The sequence below is a fragment of the Bufo gargarizans genome, chromosome 3 (genome assembly GCF_014858855.1).
Source record: "Bufo gargarizans isolate SCDJY-AF-19 chromosome 3, ASM1485885v1, whole genome shotgun sequence".
NCBI classification, from domain to species: Eukaryota; Metazoa; Chordata; class Amphibia; order Anura; family Bufonidae; genus Bufo; species Bufo gargarizans.
In genome coordinates, this window is record NC_058082.1 from 89,387,904 (window position 1) to 89,407,292 (window position 19,389).

The following is a 19,389-nucleotide window of genomic DNA, read 5'->3' on the forward strand; positions in this document are numbered from 1 at the left end:
ATTTTCTGTAACATTGGATCCTGTAGGGCTAATATGGGAGTGGAGGGCCCTTCGCTAGCCTGGTTAATAGCTTACCTGATTTATTACCAAACTTATAAAGTTGGGCATCTGCATGGAATTGGAACATTTGCTCCCTTCTTTGGAGCCAATGCTCATATTCTTGTTTCTCTCGCTTCCATGCTTGTTCTGTCAACGTGGATGGGCATGTTGTAAAAGTACAAACCGGATTCCCAAAAAGTTGGGACACTAAACAAATCATGAATAAAAACTGAATGCAATGATGTGGAGATGGCAAATGTCAATATTTTATTTGTAATAGAACGTAGATGACAGATCAAACGTTTAATCTGAGTAAATGTATAATTTTAAAGGAAAAATACATTGATTCAAATATTCACGGTGTCAACAAATCCTCAAAAAGTTGGGACAAGTAGCAATAAGAGGCTGGAAAAAGTAAATTTGAGCATAACGAAGAGCTGGAAGACCAATTAACACTAATTAGGTCAATTGGCAACATGATTGGGTATAAAAAGAGCTTCTCAGAGTGGCAGTGTCTCTCAGAAGCCAAGATGGGTAGAGGATCACCAATTCCCACAATGTTGCGCAGAAAGATAGTGGAGCAATATCAGAAAGGTGTTACCCAGCGAAAAATTGCAAAGACTTTGCATCTATCATCATCAACTGTGCATAACATCATCCGAAGATTCAGAGAATCTGGAACAATCTCTGTGCGTAAGGGTCAAGGCCGTAAAACCATACTGGATGCCCGTGATCTCCGGGCCCTTAAACGACACTGCACCACAAACAGGAATGCTACTGTAAAGGAAATCACAGAATGGGCTCAGGAATACTTCCAGAAACCATTGTCAGTGAACACAATCCACCGTGCCACCCGCCGTTGCCAGCTGAAACTCTACAGTGCAAAGAAGAAGCCATTTCTAAGCAAGATCCACAAGCTCAGGCGTTTTCACTGGGCCAGGGATCATTTAAAATGGAGTGTGGCAAAATGGAAGACTGTTCTGTGGTCAGACGAGTCACGATTCGAAGTTCTTTTTGGAAATCTGGGACGCCATGTCATCCGGACCAAAGAGGACAAGGACAACCCAAGTTGTTATCAACGCTCAGTTCAGAAGCCTGCATCTCTGATGGTATGGGGTTGCATGAGTGCGTGTGGCATGGGCAGCTTGCATGTCTGGAAAGGCACCATCAATGCAGAAAAATATATTCAGGTTCTAGAACAACATATGCTCCCATCCAGACGTCATCTCTTTCAGGGAAGACCCTGCATTTTTCAACAAGATAATGCCAGACCACATTCTGCATCAATCACAACATCAAGGCTGAGTAGGAGAAGGATCCGGGTCCTGAAATGGCCAGTCTGCAGTCCAGATCTTTCCCCTATAGAGAACATTTGGCGCATCATAAAGAGAAAGGTGCAACAAAGAAGGCCCAAGACGATTGAACAGTTAGAGGCCTGTATTAGACAAGAATGGGAGAGCATTCCTATTTCTAAACTTGAGAAACAGGTCTCCTCGGTCCCCAGACATCTGTTGAGTGTTGTAAGAAGAAGGGGAGATGCCACACAGTGGTGAAAATGGCCTTGTCCCAACTTTTTGGGGATTTGTTGACACCATGAAATTCTGATTCAACATATTTTTCCCTTAAAATGGTACATTTTCTCAGTTTAAACTTTTGTTCCGTGATTTATGTTCTATTCTGAATAAAATATTAGAAGTTGGCACCTCCACATCATTGCATTCAGTTTTTATTCACGATTTGTATAGTGTCCCAACTTTTTGGGAATCCGGTTTGTAGTATACGCTTTCCTCAACGCCTTGCTATGTGTTTCTATCTGGACTTTTACTTTCTTCTTCAGATCTGTCACATGTGAGATCAACCTGGCCCTCAATACTGCCTTACCTGCAAACCATGTTAACTGAATATTATCTGTGTTATCATTTATTTGTATGTATTTGTCCCACCATCCCATTAGTTAATTACGAAAGTCTTCGTTTTTGTATAGATCAGAGGAGAAGCGCCAGATATAATCAAGACCTCAAGGTGTTAGGTCACGTAATGTTAATGACAAAGGGGCATGATCCGAGATCACTAGCTCTTCTATGATGGAATTTGAACATCTACAGTCATGTGAAAAAATTAGGACACCCTTTGAAAGCATGTGGTTTTTTGTAACATTTTTAATAAAAGGTTATTTCATCTCCGTTTCAACAATACAGAGAGATTAAAGTAATCCAACTAAACAAAGAAAACTGAAGAAAAGTCTTTTCAAGATCTTCTGTAAATGTCATTCTACAAAAATGCCTATTCTAACTGAGGAAAAAGATAGGACACCCTTGCCCCTAATAGCGAGTGTTACCTCCTTTGGCTGAAATAACTGCAGTGAGACGGTTCTTGTAGCCATCTACCAGTCTTCGACATCGGTCTGAGGAAATTTTACCCCACTCCTCAATGCAGAACTTTTTCAGCTGTGAGATGTTTGAGGGGTTTCTTGCACGTACAGCCCTTTTCAAGTCACCCCACAGCATCTCAATGGGATTCAAATCTGGACTGACTTGGCCTTTCCAGGACTCTCCATTTCTTCTTTTTCAGCCAATCTTTGGTTGATTTACTAGTATGTTTTGGGTCATTGTCATGTTGCATGGTCCAGTTCCGCTTCAGCTTTAATTTTCTAACTGATGGTCTCACATGTTCTTCAAGCACCTTCTGATACACAGTAGAATTCATCGTGGATTCTATGATGGTGAGCTGACCAGGTCCTGCTGCAGCAAAGCAGCCCCAAACCATGACACTTCCACCTCCATGCTTCACAGTTGGTATGAGGTTCTTTTCTTGGAATGCTGTGTTTGGTTTACGCCAAACATGTCCTCTGCTGTTGTGTCCAAATAATTCAATTTTGGACTCATCTGTCCAAAGAACATTATTCCAGAAGTCCTGGTCTTTGTCAACTTTATCTCTGGCAAATGTCAGTCTGGCCTCGATGTTTCTCTTGGAAAGCAAAGGTTTCCTCCTTGCACACCTCCCATGCAAGTTAAACTTGTACAGTCTCTTTCTGATTGTAGAGGCATGTACTTCTACATCAACAGTAGCCAGAGCCTGCTGTAGTTCTCGAGATGACACTTTAGGGTTTTTGGAGACCGCTTTTAGCATCTTGCGGTCTGCTCTTGGGGTGAACTTGCTGGGGCGACCAGTCCTGGGCATGTTGGCAGTTGTTTTGAAAGCCCTCCACTTGTAGACTATCTTCCGGACAGTGGAATGGCTGATTTCAAAATCTTTTGAGATCTTTTTAAATCCCTTCCCAGACTCATAGGCTGCTACAATCTTTTTTCTGAAGTCCTCTGACAGCTCTTTTGCTCTCACCATGGTGCTCACTCTCACTTCAACAGTCAGGAGCACACCAAACTAAATGTCTGAGGTTTAAATAGGGCAAGCCTCATTCAACATGCAGAGTAACGATCTACTAATTATGTGCACCTGGTGTGATATACCTGTGTGAGATCTGAGCCAATTTAAGAGGGAATACATGTGAGGGTGTCCTATCTTTTTCCTCAGTTAGAATAGGCATTTTTGTAGAATGACATTTACAGAAGATCTTGAAAAGACTTTTCTTCAGTTTTCTTTGTTTAGTTGGATTACTTTAATCTCTCTGTATTGTTGAAACGGAGATGAAATAACCTTTTATTAAAAATGTTACAAAAAACCACATGCTTTCAAAGGGTGTCCTAATTTTTTCACATGACTGTACTAATGAGAGCTGTGGATAACAGTATGTAATCAATGCAAGACCGTGAGGAATGTGCGACTGAATAGTGGGTATAGTCCTGACCCACCGGGTTTAGTGTTCTCCTTGTGTCTACCAAATCTGACGAGGACATGAGGTCTTTCAAGGCCGTCTCTTTGCGTCTTACTGGGGGTGTACTACCCCTGTCCGACCTCCTGTCCTCGTCCAAGTCAGCGACAATGTTCATATATCCAGCCACCACTTTATCTGAAACTTGGTCGGATAAAAGACTTCTAGCCACTAATTGGAAGAACCGCCCCACTTGCTTCATTAGGGCCTTATATACAAACCGGATTCCCAAAAAGTTGGGACAATATACAAATCGTGAATAAAAACTGAATGCAATGATGTGGAGGTGCCAACTTCTAATATTTTATTCAGAATAGAACATAAATCACAGAACAAAAGTTTAAACTGAGAAAATGTACCATTTTAAGGGAAAAATATGTTGAATCAGAATTTCATGGTGTCAACAAATCCCAAAAGAGTTGGGACAAGGCCATTTTCACCACTGTGTGGCATCTCCCCTTCTTCTTACAACACTCAACAGATGTCTGGGGACCGAGGAGACCAGTTTCTCAAGTTTAGAAACAGGAATGCTCTCCCATTCTTGTCTAATACAGGCCTCTAACTGTTCAATAGTCTTGGGCCTTCTTTGTTGCACCTTCCTCTTTATGATGCGCCAAATGTTCTCTATAGGTGAAAGATCTGGACTGCAGACTGGCCATTTCAGTACCCGGATCCTTCTCCTACTCAGCCATGATGTTGTGATTGATGCAGAATGTGGTCTGGCATTATCTTGTTGAAAAATGCAGGGTCTTCCCTGAAAGAGATGACGTCTGGGTGGGAGCATATGTTGTTCTAGAACCTGAATATATGTTTCTGCATTGATGGTGCCTTTCCAGACATGCAAGCTGCCCATGCCACACGCACTCATGCAACCCCATACCAACAGAGATACAGGCTTCTGAACTGAGCGTTGATAACAACTTGGGTTGTCCTTGTCCTCTTTGGTCCGGATGACATGGCGTCCCAGATTTCCAAAAAGAACTTTGAATCGTGACTCGTCTGACCACAGAACAGTCTTCCATTTTGCTACACTCCATTTTAAATGATCCCTGGCCCAGTGAAAATGCCTGGGCTTGTGGATCTTGCTTAAAAATGGCTTCTTCTTTGCACTGTAGAGTTTCAGCTGGCAACGGCGGATGGCACGGTGGATTGTGTTCACTGACAATGGTTTCTGGAAGTATTCCTGAGCCCATTCTGTGATTTCCTTTACAGTAGCATTCCTGTTTGTGGTGCAGTGTCGTTTAAGGGCATCCAGTATGGTTTTACGGCCTTGACCCTTACGCACAGTGATTGTTCTAGATTCTCTGAATCTTCGGATGATGTTATGCACAGTTGATGATGATAGATGCAAAGTCTTTGCAATTTTTCGCTGGGTAACACCTTTCTGATATTGCTCCACTATCTTTCTGCGCAACATTGTGGGAATTGGTGATCCTCTACCCATCTTGGCTTCTAAGAGACACTGCCACTCTGAGAAGCTCTTTTCATACCCAATATTGTTGCCAATTGACCTAATTAGTGTTAATTGGTCTTCCAGCTCTTCGTTATGCTCAAATTTACTTTTTCCAGCCTCTTATTGCTACTTGTTCCAACTTTTTGGGGATTTGTTGACACCGTGATACATTTACTCGGATTAAACGTTTGATCTGTCATCTACGTTCTATTACAAATAAAATATTGACATTTGCCATCTCCACATCATTGCATTCAGTTTTTGTTCACAATTTGTTTAGTGTCCCAACTTTTTTGGAATCCGGTTTGTATTATAAATACTTAACTGCCCTGTTGCAGATGTTAAGCTAACTTGGACAATCCACCCTTCATCATCAGCTGAAAGCACTGTGTAGGCCAGATTTTTCTTTAGGAGTATAAGGACCCCTGCCTTACGGGCTAAGGACGCTGAGCCGTGCACTTATTCCACCCATAACTTATGCATACAAAAAAAATCACTTTCCTGGAGAAATGCGTTTCCTGGAGAAATGCAATGTCTGCATGTAACCTAATAAGATGGCGCATTACCATTAGCCGTTTGGAGATCCGAGCTCTTTAACATTCTATGATATTATGTTTACAATGACATTGTGTTTCCAGACATAAACCCTCCGTAGGACTGTTTCCAAGCGACTGGGAATTTTTTAGCCCAACCGCCCCTCTCCCCTTTAACACAACCCTCCCTTCCCAACTTAATAATAATAAGTGCGGTATCATTTATGAACCGCCATATAAATTGTTTATGAACTTCACTTCTTCCCAACATGTGAGAAGCATTTAACCGAATGCAATCAAAAACACCTTACATATTTTTCCCTCTACCACCACCCCACTTATAGTATAATGCAACATGCTAAGGGGTCTCTGTAACATCTGACGAGACCACTTTAAATACTCTGTCACTCACCCAACAAGACAGAAGACACAGTCTCTTGGCTTGAGTGTTCTAATGAATACAGCGTTACCTCACCATACATCCCTCTTTGGCCTCCATGTCAAAACGCTTGGCACACCTACAGAAGTTCCAAAAACATACTTGTCGCAGCTGGACTCTTTAAAGATCACGTCGGCTGGCGTGTGGTTGATCTCTGTTGTTGTTCTCTCAGTTGTTCCTTGCGAGGGATCTCTTCGGGTGGAAGGTTCCAGGTTGACAGGTTTTCTTGACGACGTGGACTCTTTGCCCCCTGTTCGTGGTCAAGCGTTGGTGAGTAGGCCGCAGCCTCTTCTGGAGTAAAAAATGTGTCAAATGACTTATTGACATGAAAGATCTTTAATGTCGCTGGGTAAAGTAGTGCAAACCGCTTATTTAGCGTGAACAGAGCATAGCAAATGTGCAAAAATGCCTTGCGTTGTCTGGTTACCTCCACAGATAAGTCACTAAATAGTAGTACCTGCTGCCCTCTAATTTCTAGCTCTTTTGGCTTGTTTTTATATTGGCGCAGTAGCTCTGATTTTTCAGAGTAATCCAGATACTTGACGATGAGCTGTCTAGGTCGTGGTGTCACACGTGCGCCTAGTATTGGATGCTGCTGAATAACTGTTTTCTTGTTGAGGGCCTACCCTATGTGTGCGCTCCACTTTACATGGGGTTGTGATTTCCAGCTAGGGGTAGTTCAAGTTCGCATATCTGGTGAAGCTCTTTAGAAGCAATATTCTCTGGGAGGCCCACTATTCTAAAGTTATTTCTTTGTTAGCAATTTTCCAAATTGTCGATTTTCTCTCATAGTTATTTTCTGCAAGCGCTTCTTGCAATTGGGAATTTGAGGTGTTAATATCCACTTCTAGAGAGTGCACTTTATTCTCTAGGTCGTCTATCCGCTCGGTGTTCCGTGCCACCTCTCCCTGCAGCGCCGCAAAGGACGAGGTCACAGTTGTGGAGAAGGACTCCTGAAGGTCAGGTAGTATGCAGTTAGCCACTTCAATGGCCAGCTTTTTATAATTAGTAGATGGGGTGTCGTCCCCTTCCTCTTGTGGTTAGTAGTCTTGTTCATCCTGTGGCGGGGATGCCGCGCCTGAAGCCTTGTCTGCAGGTTCTGCCATCTTGAGCGCTGGGGTGCCTGACTTTCCCCCTTTCTCCTGTGCTTTGGTTTTAGTTTTGCTCCCAATAGTTGTGAGGAAACGATCCATAGGACCTTTAGCAATGTCTGTGGTATGATGAGCCCACCAGTTGCGCCGGTGTGATGGGGAGAGAAGGTACTTGTGAGTGGTGACGGAGTACTCTTCACTCGCTTCCTACCATGTCGGCGCCGAAAACGGAAGTCCTATATATCTTTTTTGGTTTTACTAGTTGTGCACAATAAAAACCCTTTTAACTTAAAAAAAATGTTGTAGTCTTGTGATACACCGCTGTGAACTATACAGAAAACGCTGGAAAGTGTAGTCATGCTATACAGTACTGTGAACTATATACAACAGGCTGGGACTTACTAGGGCTATTGTAGTGCCCTGGGGTACTTTGAAGTCTGAACATTTGTAGACATTTGCCTGTTTCCTCTATGAAATGTCATCAACTCCTTACTTTATTTCACTTTAAAGGGTTTCTGTCACCAGAATTAACCCTCTTAAACTGTCTGACATTAGCAATGTGCTGATGTCAGCAGAATCCAACTCTGCTATTTTTATGTTTATTGATGCCCCCCCCCCCCCCCCCTACTGCACAATTCTTACTTTTGTACAGGTTAGCGGTCACCCCATAAAAGTGAATGAAGCAGTGGCCGCGCTTGCGCGGTACGCCTTCCATTCAGTTCAGTGGGACTTCCGAAAATAGCAGTGTGTGCCTCTTGGTTATTTTCAGCGCTCCCACGGTACGCCCTCCTGGACTCTGCAGGCTCCATTCTAAGTATAGGTGCCGTTTCCAGCGGTTGGACCCGCATTTATCAGACATTTGGGGCATATCCTAACAATACGGTTTACAGAAGGGCCAAAACAGTAAAGGACAGGGATAGTGAAGTCAGGGATAGTTAGAAAAAGAGTGGAAGGAAAGAGGTAAAACAGGTTTCTTCCCACACAAGAAATGCAAAGTGGGCACAACCACTAGGCCTGAAGACATTACTAAGTTTTCAATTAAAAACAATTATTAGTAAAAAGCTTAAACAAGTCTCATCTGGACATTTATGGCACATCGATCGTATAAGCCATGAATGTCCAATAGGTGCAAGTCTCAACTCTGAGACCCATTCCGATCTCAAGAATGGGAATGCTGCGCACATGTGGTGTACTCTCCATTCACTGCTATGGGACTTCTGAAAATAGCAAAATAGCAAGTGTATTCATCTATTCTAGGAAGTTCCATAAAAGTGAATGGAGAGGGTACTATGCATGTGTGGAACTTCTGAAAATAGCCAAGTCAGCATTTTGATATTTTCAGAAGTCCTATCTCAGGGCCCCATTCCTAAAGGGAACCTGTCATCAACTTTATGCTGCCCATACTAACGACAGAATAAAGTAGAGACCGGCGAGTTGATTTCAGAGGTCTGTAAGTGGTTGCCAAGAACCAACATCACAATCATTGCAGACTAGGCCTGGAAAAGAGTCACGGCCACCTGAGAAGAGTCATGGTTATTCATGAATTCCTGCCAACCTGCTGATGACTGACAGTCTTCTACCTAGTTTTCTCCCTTTCTCTCTAGGAGAGAACTGCCAATCATCAGCAGATGGGGAGAGAGCAGGAGATTATGAATAACCAGGACTCTTCTCAGGTAGATTGGACTCTTTTCCAGGCCTGGGCTGCAATGATTATGATGCTGGTTCTCAGCAACCACTTACTTTTATCTCATGAGTGACACACCACTGACATCAGCATTTCTGTCACTATTTTACGCTGCCCTCAGTGAGGTCAGCATAAAGTTGATGACAAGTTCCCTTTAAGATGGGAACCTCACACTTATGGCATATTCTATTGATGTAATATGTATATTAGCTTTCTGAGCATATCTCAATGTGTTAATGCTATAGTACAGGCATGCTCAACCTGCGGCTCTCCAGCTGTTGTAAAACTACAACTCCCACAATGCCCTGCTGTAGGCTGATAGCTGCAGGCTGTTCAGGCATACTGGGAGTTGTAGTTTTGCAACAGCTGGAGGGCCGCAGGTTGAGCATGCCTGCTATAGTACATAGTGTATATATGTAGATGCTAGGACACTGCTCTGCCCTCACCATGTTGATGTCTAGCCCTGTCAATCAAGGGGAGGGGGGAGTGTGCAAAGCACAGGGGGTGTTAAAAAGCAGTGCTCAAAGGTTTCAGCCCAACTTCCTGGTGCTCCAAGTAGCTCATTTGCATATGAATCTAAACACAGATATCTCTAGCTGTTAGGCATACAGACAAAAGAAATGCAATATGCCTGGTTTAATAGGGTTGATCATGCTGACAGACAGTGTTCCCTCTAAGCCATGCAGCTGCTTCCACGAGGCCTCCGTTCAGGGCCTCTGCAGATCAGCTTACCACCGCAGCCCTGGATGTTATGTAATGGTGTGTTTCTGTTCCAAATTCTAGAGAAGCCCATCCCGACAATGCACACAATTTTCACTACATTAATTGGCATGGTGGACGGCCCTAGAATTCAGAGCAGGTACATTCCATGGTGCCCACAGAGCTCTTATCGTCCTGACGTTAACTAGTCAGGACATTCCTGTTGGGCGCTAAAAGCTGGCACCGCCTCCTTCCTCTTGGTGCACTGCTGCTGCTGGAACAGAAGGACACAAGTGCAACATGGCGAAAGAAGGAGAAGGAGGCAGCAGTGCCTTCTTTGAGGCAAATATGAGAGGGTACTGTCCAAACTCCATGCACTGAGGAGGTCAGAACTCAGTGGCTAAAAGTTACCTCTCTGACCCCTAACTCACTAACTGTAAACCCTAAACAAAACCCCTAAACACTAATCCCTGATCATAACACCTAAACCCCTAATGTAAGAGAAGTACTTAACCTATATAGCCCAGAGCCACGTGACCATCAGCGACATGGTACCAGTGATGTCTCCCTCCTTTTAACTACTCCATTCCATGTGACTGTGCCCAACCCCTCTCTAACTCCAGTTCCTGCCCTCCAGGAATTATCATCAGGAAATCTTGTCAGCTGACAAAGTAGCTGACTGTAGGACACGTGACACAGGTGCAGTGATTGCGGAGGGCTGAGCATGCATGGTGGAAAATGTGTGTGTATGAACCATGCATGCTCAAAGAGTGTGATAATCTTTCAAATAATACTTTCTCTATAAAGCGCTCTGTTCTTTTGTGAGCCTGCAATCCAGAGTAAAACGTAATTATCACAACATTAATACTGCATATTGGAGGAGGTCAAAACTGGAAAACTGGTGAGGTACTTTGTAGTGCAAGTGTTCCATACTGAATCATGACTTTATGCCCTGTATGGCAACTTTTTGCTTTCAGGAAACTTGACACATACAGTGCACTTCACATTCTCAACAGAAAAGTCTTAAATGTACACTTACAACATTATTCTCATCAGAATCTTGAGTTGACCAGTCCATGTACGGAAGAATATCCACGTCTACTGAAGATATAATTTCAAGAACATTCGGTTCAAGGTCAATGTCTTCTTCTGCACTCTAGAAAACACAGAAGATATTTTTGTTTTCCAATCCATAATCTATTAGTATTGCTGTCTACATCTTCCAATCAAAAAGGACCTAAGCAATGTGCACCGCTGTATCTTGATGTTTCTAACTCTGGTATTCTCTACTCAAATAAATGACATCAACGTACCCCTAAATCTATGATCATAAATCTATGATCATACACTATGCTACACCTACTTAGATGTAAGCAATGCATGAGGACAGTGCGATTACCACCAAGAGCCATGTTGTGGACCTCCAGTCCACTGGTTGAGAACCTAGTAGGTTGAGCAGATAACTACATGCAGAACACATGCAGGGAGCAATCAGAATAGGACGTTAGTGCAGTAAAACTTAAAGGTATTGTGCAAAGTTTTTCAAGTTATCCCCTATTCCAAATAACACAGCATCTTACATGTGGACAGTTTCTCTATGTTAGTCTCATAGGAATGAATAAAGTAGTAACTGAATTCGTGTCCTGCATCAGTTGGAGAAGCAGAGTGTTGGTCACATGACACAGCTGAGGATCAGAAGGGAGGTTATAACTCACAAATACAGTCTCTGGTAAAATTACCTTCGCTACATTTTACATCATGGACCTTTCTTTTCTTAAAAATTTTTCAAAATCATACAATGACAGGTGATTACAAATGGTGATGAAGCAATTTGATTGCAAATGTGTGATCAAGAAGCAGAACAATATACACTACGTGCAGAATTATTAGGCAAATGAGTATTTTGACCACATCATCCTCTTTATGCATGTTGTCTTACTCCAAGCTGTATAGGCTCGAAAGCCTACTACCAATTAAGCATATTAGGTGATGTGCATCTCTGTAATGAGAAGGGGTGTGGTCTAAGGACATCAACACCCTATATCAGGTGTGCATAATTATTAGGCAACTTCCTTTCCTTTGGCAAAATGGGTCAAAAGAAGGACTTGACAGGCTCAGAAAAGTCAAAAATAGTGAGATATCTTGCAGAGGGATGCAGCACTCTTAAAATTGCAAAGCTTCTGAAGCGTGATCATCGAACAATCAAGCGTTTCATTCAAAATAGTCAACAGGGTCGCAAGAAGCGTGTGGAAAAACCAAGGCGCAAAATAACTGCCCATGAACTGAGAAAAGTCAAGCGTGCAGCTGCCAAGATGCCACTTGCCACCAGTTTGGCCATATTTCAGAGCTGCAACATCACTGGAGTGCCCAAAAGCACAAGGTGTGCAATACTCAGAGACATGGCCAAGGTAAGAAAGGCTGAAAGACGACCACCACTGAACAAGACACACAAGCTGAAACGTCAAGACTGGGCCAAGAAATATCTCAAGACTGATTTTTCTAAGGTTTTATGGACTGATGAAATGAGAGTGAGTCTTGATGGGCCAGATGGCTAGATTGGTAAAGGGCAGAGAGCTCCAGTCCGACTCAGACGCCAGCAAGGTGGAGGTGGAGTACTGGTTTGGGCTGGTATCATCAAAGATGAGCTTGTGGGGCCTTTTTGGGTTGAGGATGGAGTCAAGCTCAACTCCCAGTCCTACTGCCAGTTTCTGGAAGACACCTTCTTCAAGCAGTGGTACAGGAAGAAGTCTGCAAGGTAAGAAAAACATGATTTTCATGCAGGACAATGCTCCATCACACGCGTCCAAGTACTCCACAACGTGGCTGGCAAGAAAGGGTATAAAAGAAGAAAATCTAATGACATGGCCTCCTTGTTCACCTGATCTGAACCCCATTGAGAACCTGTGGTCCATCATCAAATGTGAGATTTACAAGGAGGGAAAACAGTACACCTCTCTGAACAGTGTCTGGGAGGCTGTGGTTGCTGCTGCACGCAATGTTGATGGTGAACAGATCAAAACACTGACAGAATCCATGGATGGCAGGCTTTTGAGTGTCCTTGCAAAGAAAGGTGGCTATATTGGTCACTGATTTGTTTTTGTTTTGTTTATGAATGTCAGAAATGTATATTTGTGAATGTTGAGATGTTATATTGGTTTCACTGGTAAAAATAAATAATTGAAATGGGTATATATTTGTTTTTTGTTAAGTTGCCTAATAATTATGTACAGTAATAGTCACCTGCACACACAGATATCCCCCTAAAATAGCTAAAACTAAAAACAAACTAAAAACTACTTCCAAAAATATTCAGCTTTGATATTAATGAGTTTTTTGGGTTCATTGAGAACATGGTTGCTGTTCAATAATAAAATTAATCCTCAAAAATACAACTTGCCTAATAATTCGGCACTCCCTGTATGACATATTACTAGGAACTCACTGAGAGACATGAGTTATCACCTTCTCGAAATATAACAGTTCAGTTTATGACAACCAACAAACTGAGGTAGTGGAGGAGGGGAGTGGTTAGGGAAAGTATGGAGTGGGGAAGGTTAGGGTCCCCTGATCTCTGGGTGGACCTGCCTAAGCAAGAGGGCATCTACAGAAGAGTTCTGTGGTGAGGTCAGTAGGTTAGATATATATGAGATAGGTTATAATTAAAGATGTAAGTTAGAAAGATTACGTTACTGTGTTGTGTATGAGTTGGATGAGTATTGTACAGTTGAGGTCTATTTGACGAGCAAGAGTTGCAGATTTGTGAGAATGCTCAATGAGAGCAGGATTCCCAGAGTATATATCAGAGTGTGATAGCTCTTCAAGTCTTGCTAATTGGTCAGTTTTTTTAAGCCAATGAAGAGTAGAGGGGACATTGCAAGATTTCCAATGTGTTGGGATTAGTAGTCGTGTGGCTGCTAGCATGTGGTTTATAGGTTGGATGAGTTTTGGTCGAAAGAGAGAGAAAGTAGGGCTATGTGGGTCTTGAGAGGGAGGCCAATCTTTCAGATTTTTCATTTATAATATTGAAAATCTTTCGCCAAAAAGATGATATAACCTCACACTCCCAACATCATGTACTTTTCTAACAGGCCTGAGAATAACATTTTTTGTTGGAGTACTTCTTTAAAAACTGCACAACCCCTTTAAAGAGTACTTGCTACCTCTCCTGACATGTCTGTTTTAGTAACTACTTGCATTCTCCATGTAATAATTCTGGAGCATCTATTCTTATAACACTATGTTGGGCTATTCCTCTATTATTCCTACTGGACATTTAGGAGTAAAGGTCTGCAGTAAAGGTCCAGATGGGTGTTACCAGTTTCCAGCGCTATGTACTGCAGATCATTTCCCATTCACTTGAACAGTGATTTCTTCAGTGAATGGATCCTTGTTCTTCTTCTTCTGCCTCCATCCACTGTACAGTTTCCATTGCTGGTGGCAGCCCAAGACAACTGATCAGTAGAGGTGTCAGATGTTGGCCACCCACTCATCTGATATTGATGATCTATGCTTTGCAGCACATTAAGTGTTTCAGTTGTTTCTTTCGACTTGTCTGACAAGAGGGCATGGCTTAGCGGGAAATGGGCATGGCTTAGCGGGAAATGGGCATGGCTTAAGATGCAACAATATGTGCAACAAATGTGTCAGAATTTTGGTAATCAATCTAAAGGTGCGCCACATTCAGCCACAGATCATCCACTTTGATCAATCCGGGACATTTTTGACTGACTAGTCTACAGTCACACTATCAAAAAATTAAGGTTAGTAAATCTGTCCCATAGTCTATAGGGCTGATGGAAATAGAGCAGAATGGAGTGGCAGGGTGCATAATCAACAGCCGCTCCTTTGAAATCGGAAGCTTGGGATCCCTATAAGTAATTATAGGGGCACAGTAGTGAGGCACCCAGCAATCAGATATTTATTACCAGTTCTGTGGACTTTGTGGGGCAATTCCAATAACATTTGTTACCTAATTTGGTGCAATTTATCCTCCTGCTTAGTCAATTCTTGCTAAAAGTTGTAAAAGGTTGTATTTCTTTTCCCAAAACTGGAACAATGTAATCCTACATATATATATATATATATACATATATATATATATATATATATATATGTTATATAAGTGATATATGATATAAGTTCATCCGAGTCACCAGCCTCAGAAATCGCAGGTTAACAGCAGCTCAGATTAGAGACCAGGTCAATGCCACACAGAGTTCTAGCAGCAGACACATCTCTAGAACAACTGTTAAGAGGAGACTGTGTGAATCAGGCCTTCATGGTAGAATATCTGCTAGGAAACCACTGCTAAGGACAGGCAACAAGCAGAAGAGACTTGTTTGGGCTAAAGAACACAAGGAATGGACATTAGACCAGTGGAAATCTGTGCTTTGGTCTGATGAGTCTAAATTTGAGATCTTTGGTTCCAACCACCGTATCTTTGTGCGATGCAGAAAAGGTGAACGGATGGACTCTACATGCCTGGTTCCCACCGTGAAGCATGGAGGAGGAGGTGTGATGGTGTGGGGGTGCTTTGCTGGTGACACTGTTGGGGATTTATTCAAAATTGAAGGCATACTGAACCAGCATGGCTACCACAGCATCTTGCAGCGGCATGCTATTCCATCCGGTTTGCGTTTAGTTGGACCATCATTTATTTTTCAACAGGACAAAGACCCCAAACACACCTCCAAGCTGTGTAAGGGCTATTTGACCATGAAGGAGAGGGATGGGGTGCTGCGCCAGATGACCTGGCCTCCACAGTCACCGGACCTGAACCCAATCGAGATGGTTTGGGGTGAGCTGGACCGCAGAGTGAAGGCAAAAGGGCCAACAAGTGCTAAGCATCTCTGGGAACTCCTTCAAGACTGTTGGAAGACCATTTCAGGTGACTACCTCTTGAAGCTCATCAAGAGAATGCAAAGAGTGTGCAAAGCAGTAATCAAAGCAAAAGGTGGCTACTTTGAAGAACCTAGAATATGACATATTTTCAGTTGTTTCACACTTTTTTGTTATGTATATAATTCCACATGTGCTAATTCATAGTTTTGATGCCTTTAGTGTGAATCTACAATTTTCATAGTCATGAAAATAAAGAAAACTCTTTGAATGAGAAGGTGTGTCCAAACTTTTGGTCTGTACTGTATATATATATATATATATATATATATATACCCGCCGATCAGCTGTTTGAGAAGGTACCAGCGGACCGCAGCTTTTCCTAGGCCAGTGACGACACATTCATTGGTCACGTGGCCTAGGGGCAGTTCAGCCCAACATAAGTGAATGGGGCTGAGCTGTGGTACCAAACACAGCCACTATACACCATACGGCGCTGTGCTTGGTAAACACGGAGAAGGCCGCGGTGCTCACAGGAGCGCCGATGCCTTCCCAAACAGCTGATTGGTTGTTGGACCTCCACTGATAAGATACTGATGACCTATCCTGAGGATAGGTTCTTGGTTATTAAATCTTGGAAAACCATTTTAACGCAGCAGATGAAAAGAACATCATGCTTACTTCCCTTCAAAACTGGATGATGTCCAGCAGAGCCATAAGCTCATAACTGGCAGAAACCAGTGGGATCCAGGCACATCTGTACAGAAGCCTGGCAAGAAGTGGTCTTCATGGACAAATTGTGTCCAAAAAGCCATACCTTCGATGTGGAAGGTTATCTATTTTGGTTTAATCTATCCTCCTGCTTAGTCCATTCTAATGGAAGAATTTTGGCCAAAAAGCCATACCTTCGATGTGGAAGGTTGTCCATTTTGGTGCAGTCTATCCTCCTGCTTAGTCCATTATTGTTACAAGATGTAAAAGGGTGTATTTCTTTCACCCTTCAAAACTGGACTATGTCGAGCAGAGCCATAAGCTCTTAACTGGAAGAAACCAGTGGGACCCAGGCAACCTGTACAGAAACCTGGCAGGAAGTGGTCTTCATGGAAGAATTATGGACAAAAAGCTATACCTTCGATGTGGAAACAAGGCCAAGTGACTCAAAAACATAGGAACTGGGGTACAGGAAAATGGCTGCAGATGATCTCGACTGCGGAGTCAAAATTTGTTCACCGAAGGGCTGGAGAGGGATACAATAATGAGTGTCTGCAGGCAGCAGTGAAGCACGGTGGAAGTTCCTTGCAAGTTTGGGACTGCATTTCAGCTAATGAAGTTAAAGGGACACTGACAGGCCGTTAGAGCATATAAAGTGACATATATTCTTCTATTGGTCTTAATATGCTTAATTAAACTATACCATTATCACCCCTCGCTGCCTTTCCGTTACTTATTAAAAGTGTTTTTATCAATATGCAAATTACCTTACTTTGTTGCCCAAGGGGCTGTCCCTCATTCAGTTCTGTGCCCAGCCGCGCCCCAACTGCCGTCTCCTAGTGCCGCCCATCTCATTAGTATTCACTGCACTGGGCGGCTTTATTTTCTCCCGACGCGGCGAAATCCTGCGCATGCCCAGTACTATCTTCCTGGCATCAGCTTCATCTTGTCTCTCCGTGCCTGCGCCGGATAAGGTCCCCGGCACCCTCCAGCTCCAGTAGAAGATAGTATTGGGCATGCGCGGGATTTTGCATATTGATAAAAACACTTTTTATAAGTAACGGAAAGGCAGCGAGGGGTGATAATGGTATAGTTTAATTAAGCATTTTAAGACCAATAGAAGAATATATGTCACTTTATATGCTCTAACTACCTGTCAGTGTCCCTTTAAGGATTTTGTCAGGATTAATGGTGTCCTCAATGCCGAGAAATACAGGCAGATACTTATCCTTCATGCAATACCATCAGGGAAGCGTGTGATTGGCTCCAAATTTATTTTGCAGCAGGATAACCACGCCAAACATACAGCCAATGTCATCAAGAACTATCTTCACTGTAAAGAAGAACAAGGAGTCCTGGAAGTGATGATATGGACCACGCAGAGCCCTGATCTGAACATCATTATGTCTGGCAATTATTACATGAAGGGATGGAAGGATTTGAACAAGCCTATATAAGATCTGCGGTTAGTTCTCCAAAATATTTAAAAAAACTCCCTGTAGAGTTCCTTCAAAAACTGTGTGCAAGTGTACCTAGAAGAGAACTGATCCTGTTTTAAAGGTAAAGGGTGATCACATGAAATATTGATTCGGTTTAGATTTCTCTTTTGTTCATTCAATTTGCATTTTGATAACCTATAAAAATAAACTATTAACACTGTTTTTCAAACCTTCTAACTTTGCAGCATTTTTCTCACACATGCCTAAAACCTTTGCACAGTACTGGACAGATGGATAGATCTCTCTCTCTACATATACAGGATATTGGTGTTAATTTTTATTACAAATTTACATTTTTTTTATTTGAATCTCACGATTTAATCATTGCATACACAAACAACAAAAGACTTTCATTAACATTAGTGGTTGCTATGGTTGTTCACTACTCACCCGTTCTTCCACGGCCACAAAACTAGTGAATTGAGTCACTAACGAGTATTCTTTACTGAGGTCAATGATGGTAGACTTCATCTTTTGTTTCTTCATCTGTAAGTATAAAATGATTATCATAAAATTCATCAGCTCTCTATCAAAACGTATTAGTCTGATCTGAAGACCTATTATCTGAGTTTATGATGATAAATGCCACCATCTTCCACTGAAGCTTTTCTCTTGCAGGTGGAAATCTTGGTGCAAGGTTTGGTATAAAGTCATCAGAAGTAAAGTTTGTACCTTCATTCAAGGTTCGTCTGTTTTACCATTATGACATGATGACAGGACCCAAATGTCCCAAACTATTTGACCCTGACAAATGAGCCGTTCACTTGCTGTTGGGATACATTTCTTTTTTGGTTGTTTCTCAAATTACCAATTACCCTAACTTATGATATTCTTGTTAGAAGGCAAATAAAAGTGCAAATACATTTTTTCTTCATAACTGGAGGGAGGTTCCTCTGAATAATTTCCTTCTCTAATGAGCCATACATACCCCACTCCAACATCACCTATACTTACTGTGATTATTGTACATGTACTGCATAGACTTTTTATGTAATTTTCCAAAAATGTTATATTAATACAAAAAAAAACATTAGCAAAAACCCTTCAGCCTGTGTTGGCATTCTGGTCAATGTCTAGGGCAAAACAACACCACATGGTTTCACAGCAGGAGACTCCTGTGACCACCAAAGAGATAATGGGGGGTTAAATAGACTGGGTAAGTCTAGAAATAGAAAAATAAAGTGATATGTAATGTTGACACATCTCAAAAGTGGCCCAGGTATGGATTTTAGTGGAACTATAGTGGTCTGGTATAGAGACGGGGGGGGGGGGGGGGGGGAGTTTATGTTAAAGGTCTTCTGCGATAGGAGAGTGCCCAAATCTGAAGAATATTGGGGGCAATTTACTATGAGAGTAATATTTTAAGTTTTACACAGCATTGCCCATGATCAACAATAGCACTGTTCACAGACATTTACCCCTCAGATGTTGTGATCAATTGTGACCATGGCATCTCAGCAGTGAAATCCCAGAAGCGCTGCGTTCCTAAGTCCTAAACGGCTCCTCCGTGTTGAGATCAAGGAAGTTATGGCAGCCTAAGGCCTTCTGAAGGCTTCCAGGCCTGCCAAAGAGAT

The 19,389-nt window shown here is 42.4% G+C and overlaps 1 protein-coding gene across 1 annotated transcript in view; it reads right to left on the reverse strand.

Annotated features, from left to right (window-relative positions):
• PARP4 (poly(ADP-ribose) polymerase family member 4) overlaps positions 1 to 19,389 on the reverse strand; it is a 200,755-nt gene that overhangs the window by 66,128 nt on the left and 115,238 nt on the right. The window contains exons 30-31 of the mRNA XM_044288460.1: positions 18,206 to 18,301; positions 10,807 to 10,923 (exon numbers count right to left, since the gene is read on the reverse strand). Of these exons, the coding sequence (XP_044144395.1) occupies positions 10,807 to 10,923; positions 18,206 to 18,301 (213 nt within the window). The remainder of the gene's footprint in view (positions 1 to 10,806; positions 10,924 to 18,205; positions 18,302 to 19,389) is intronic.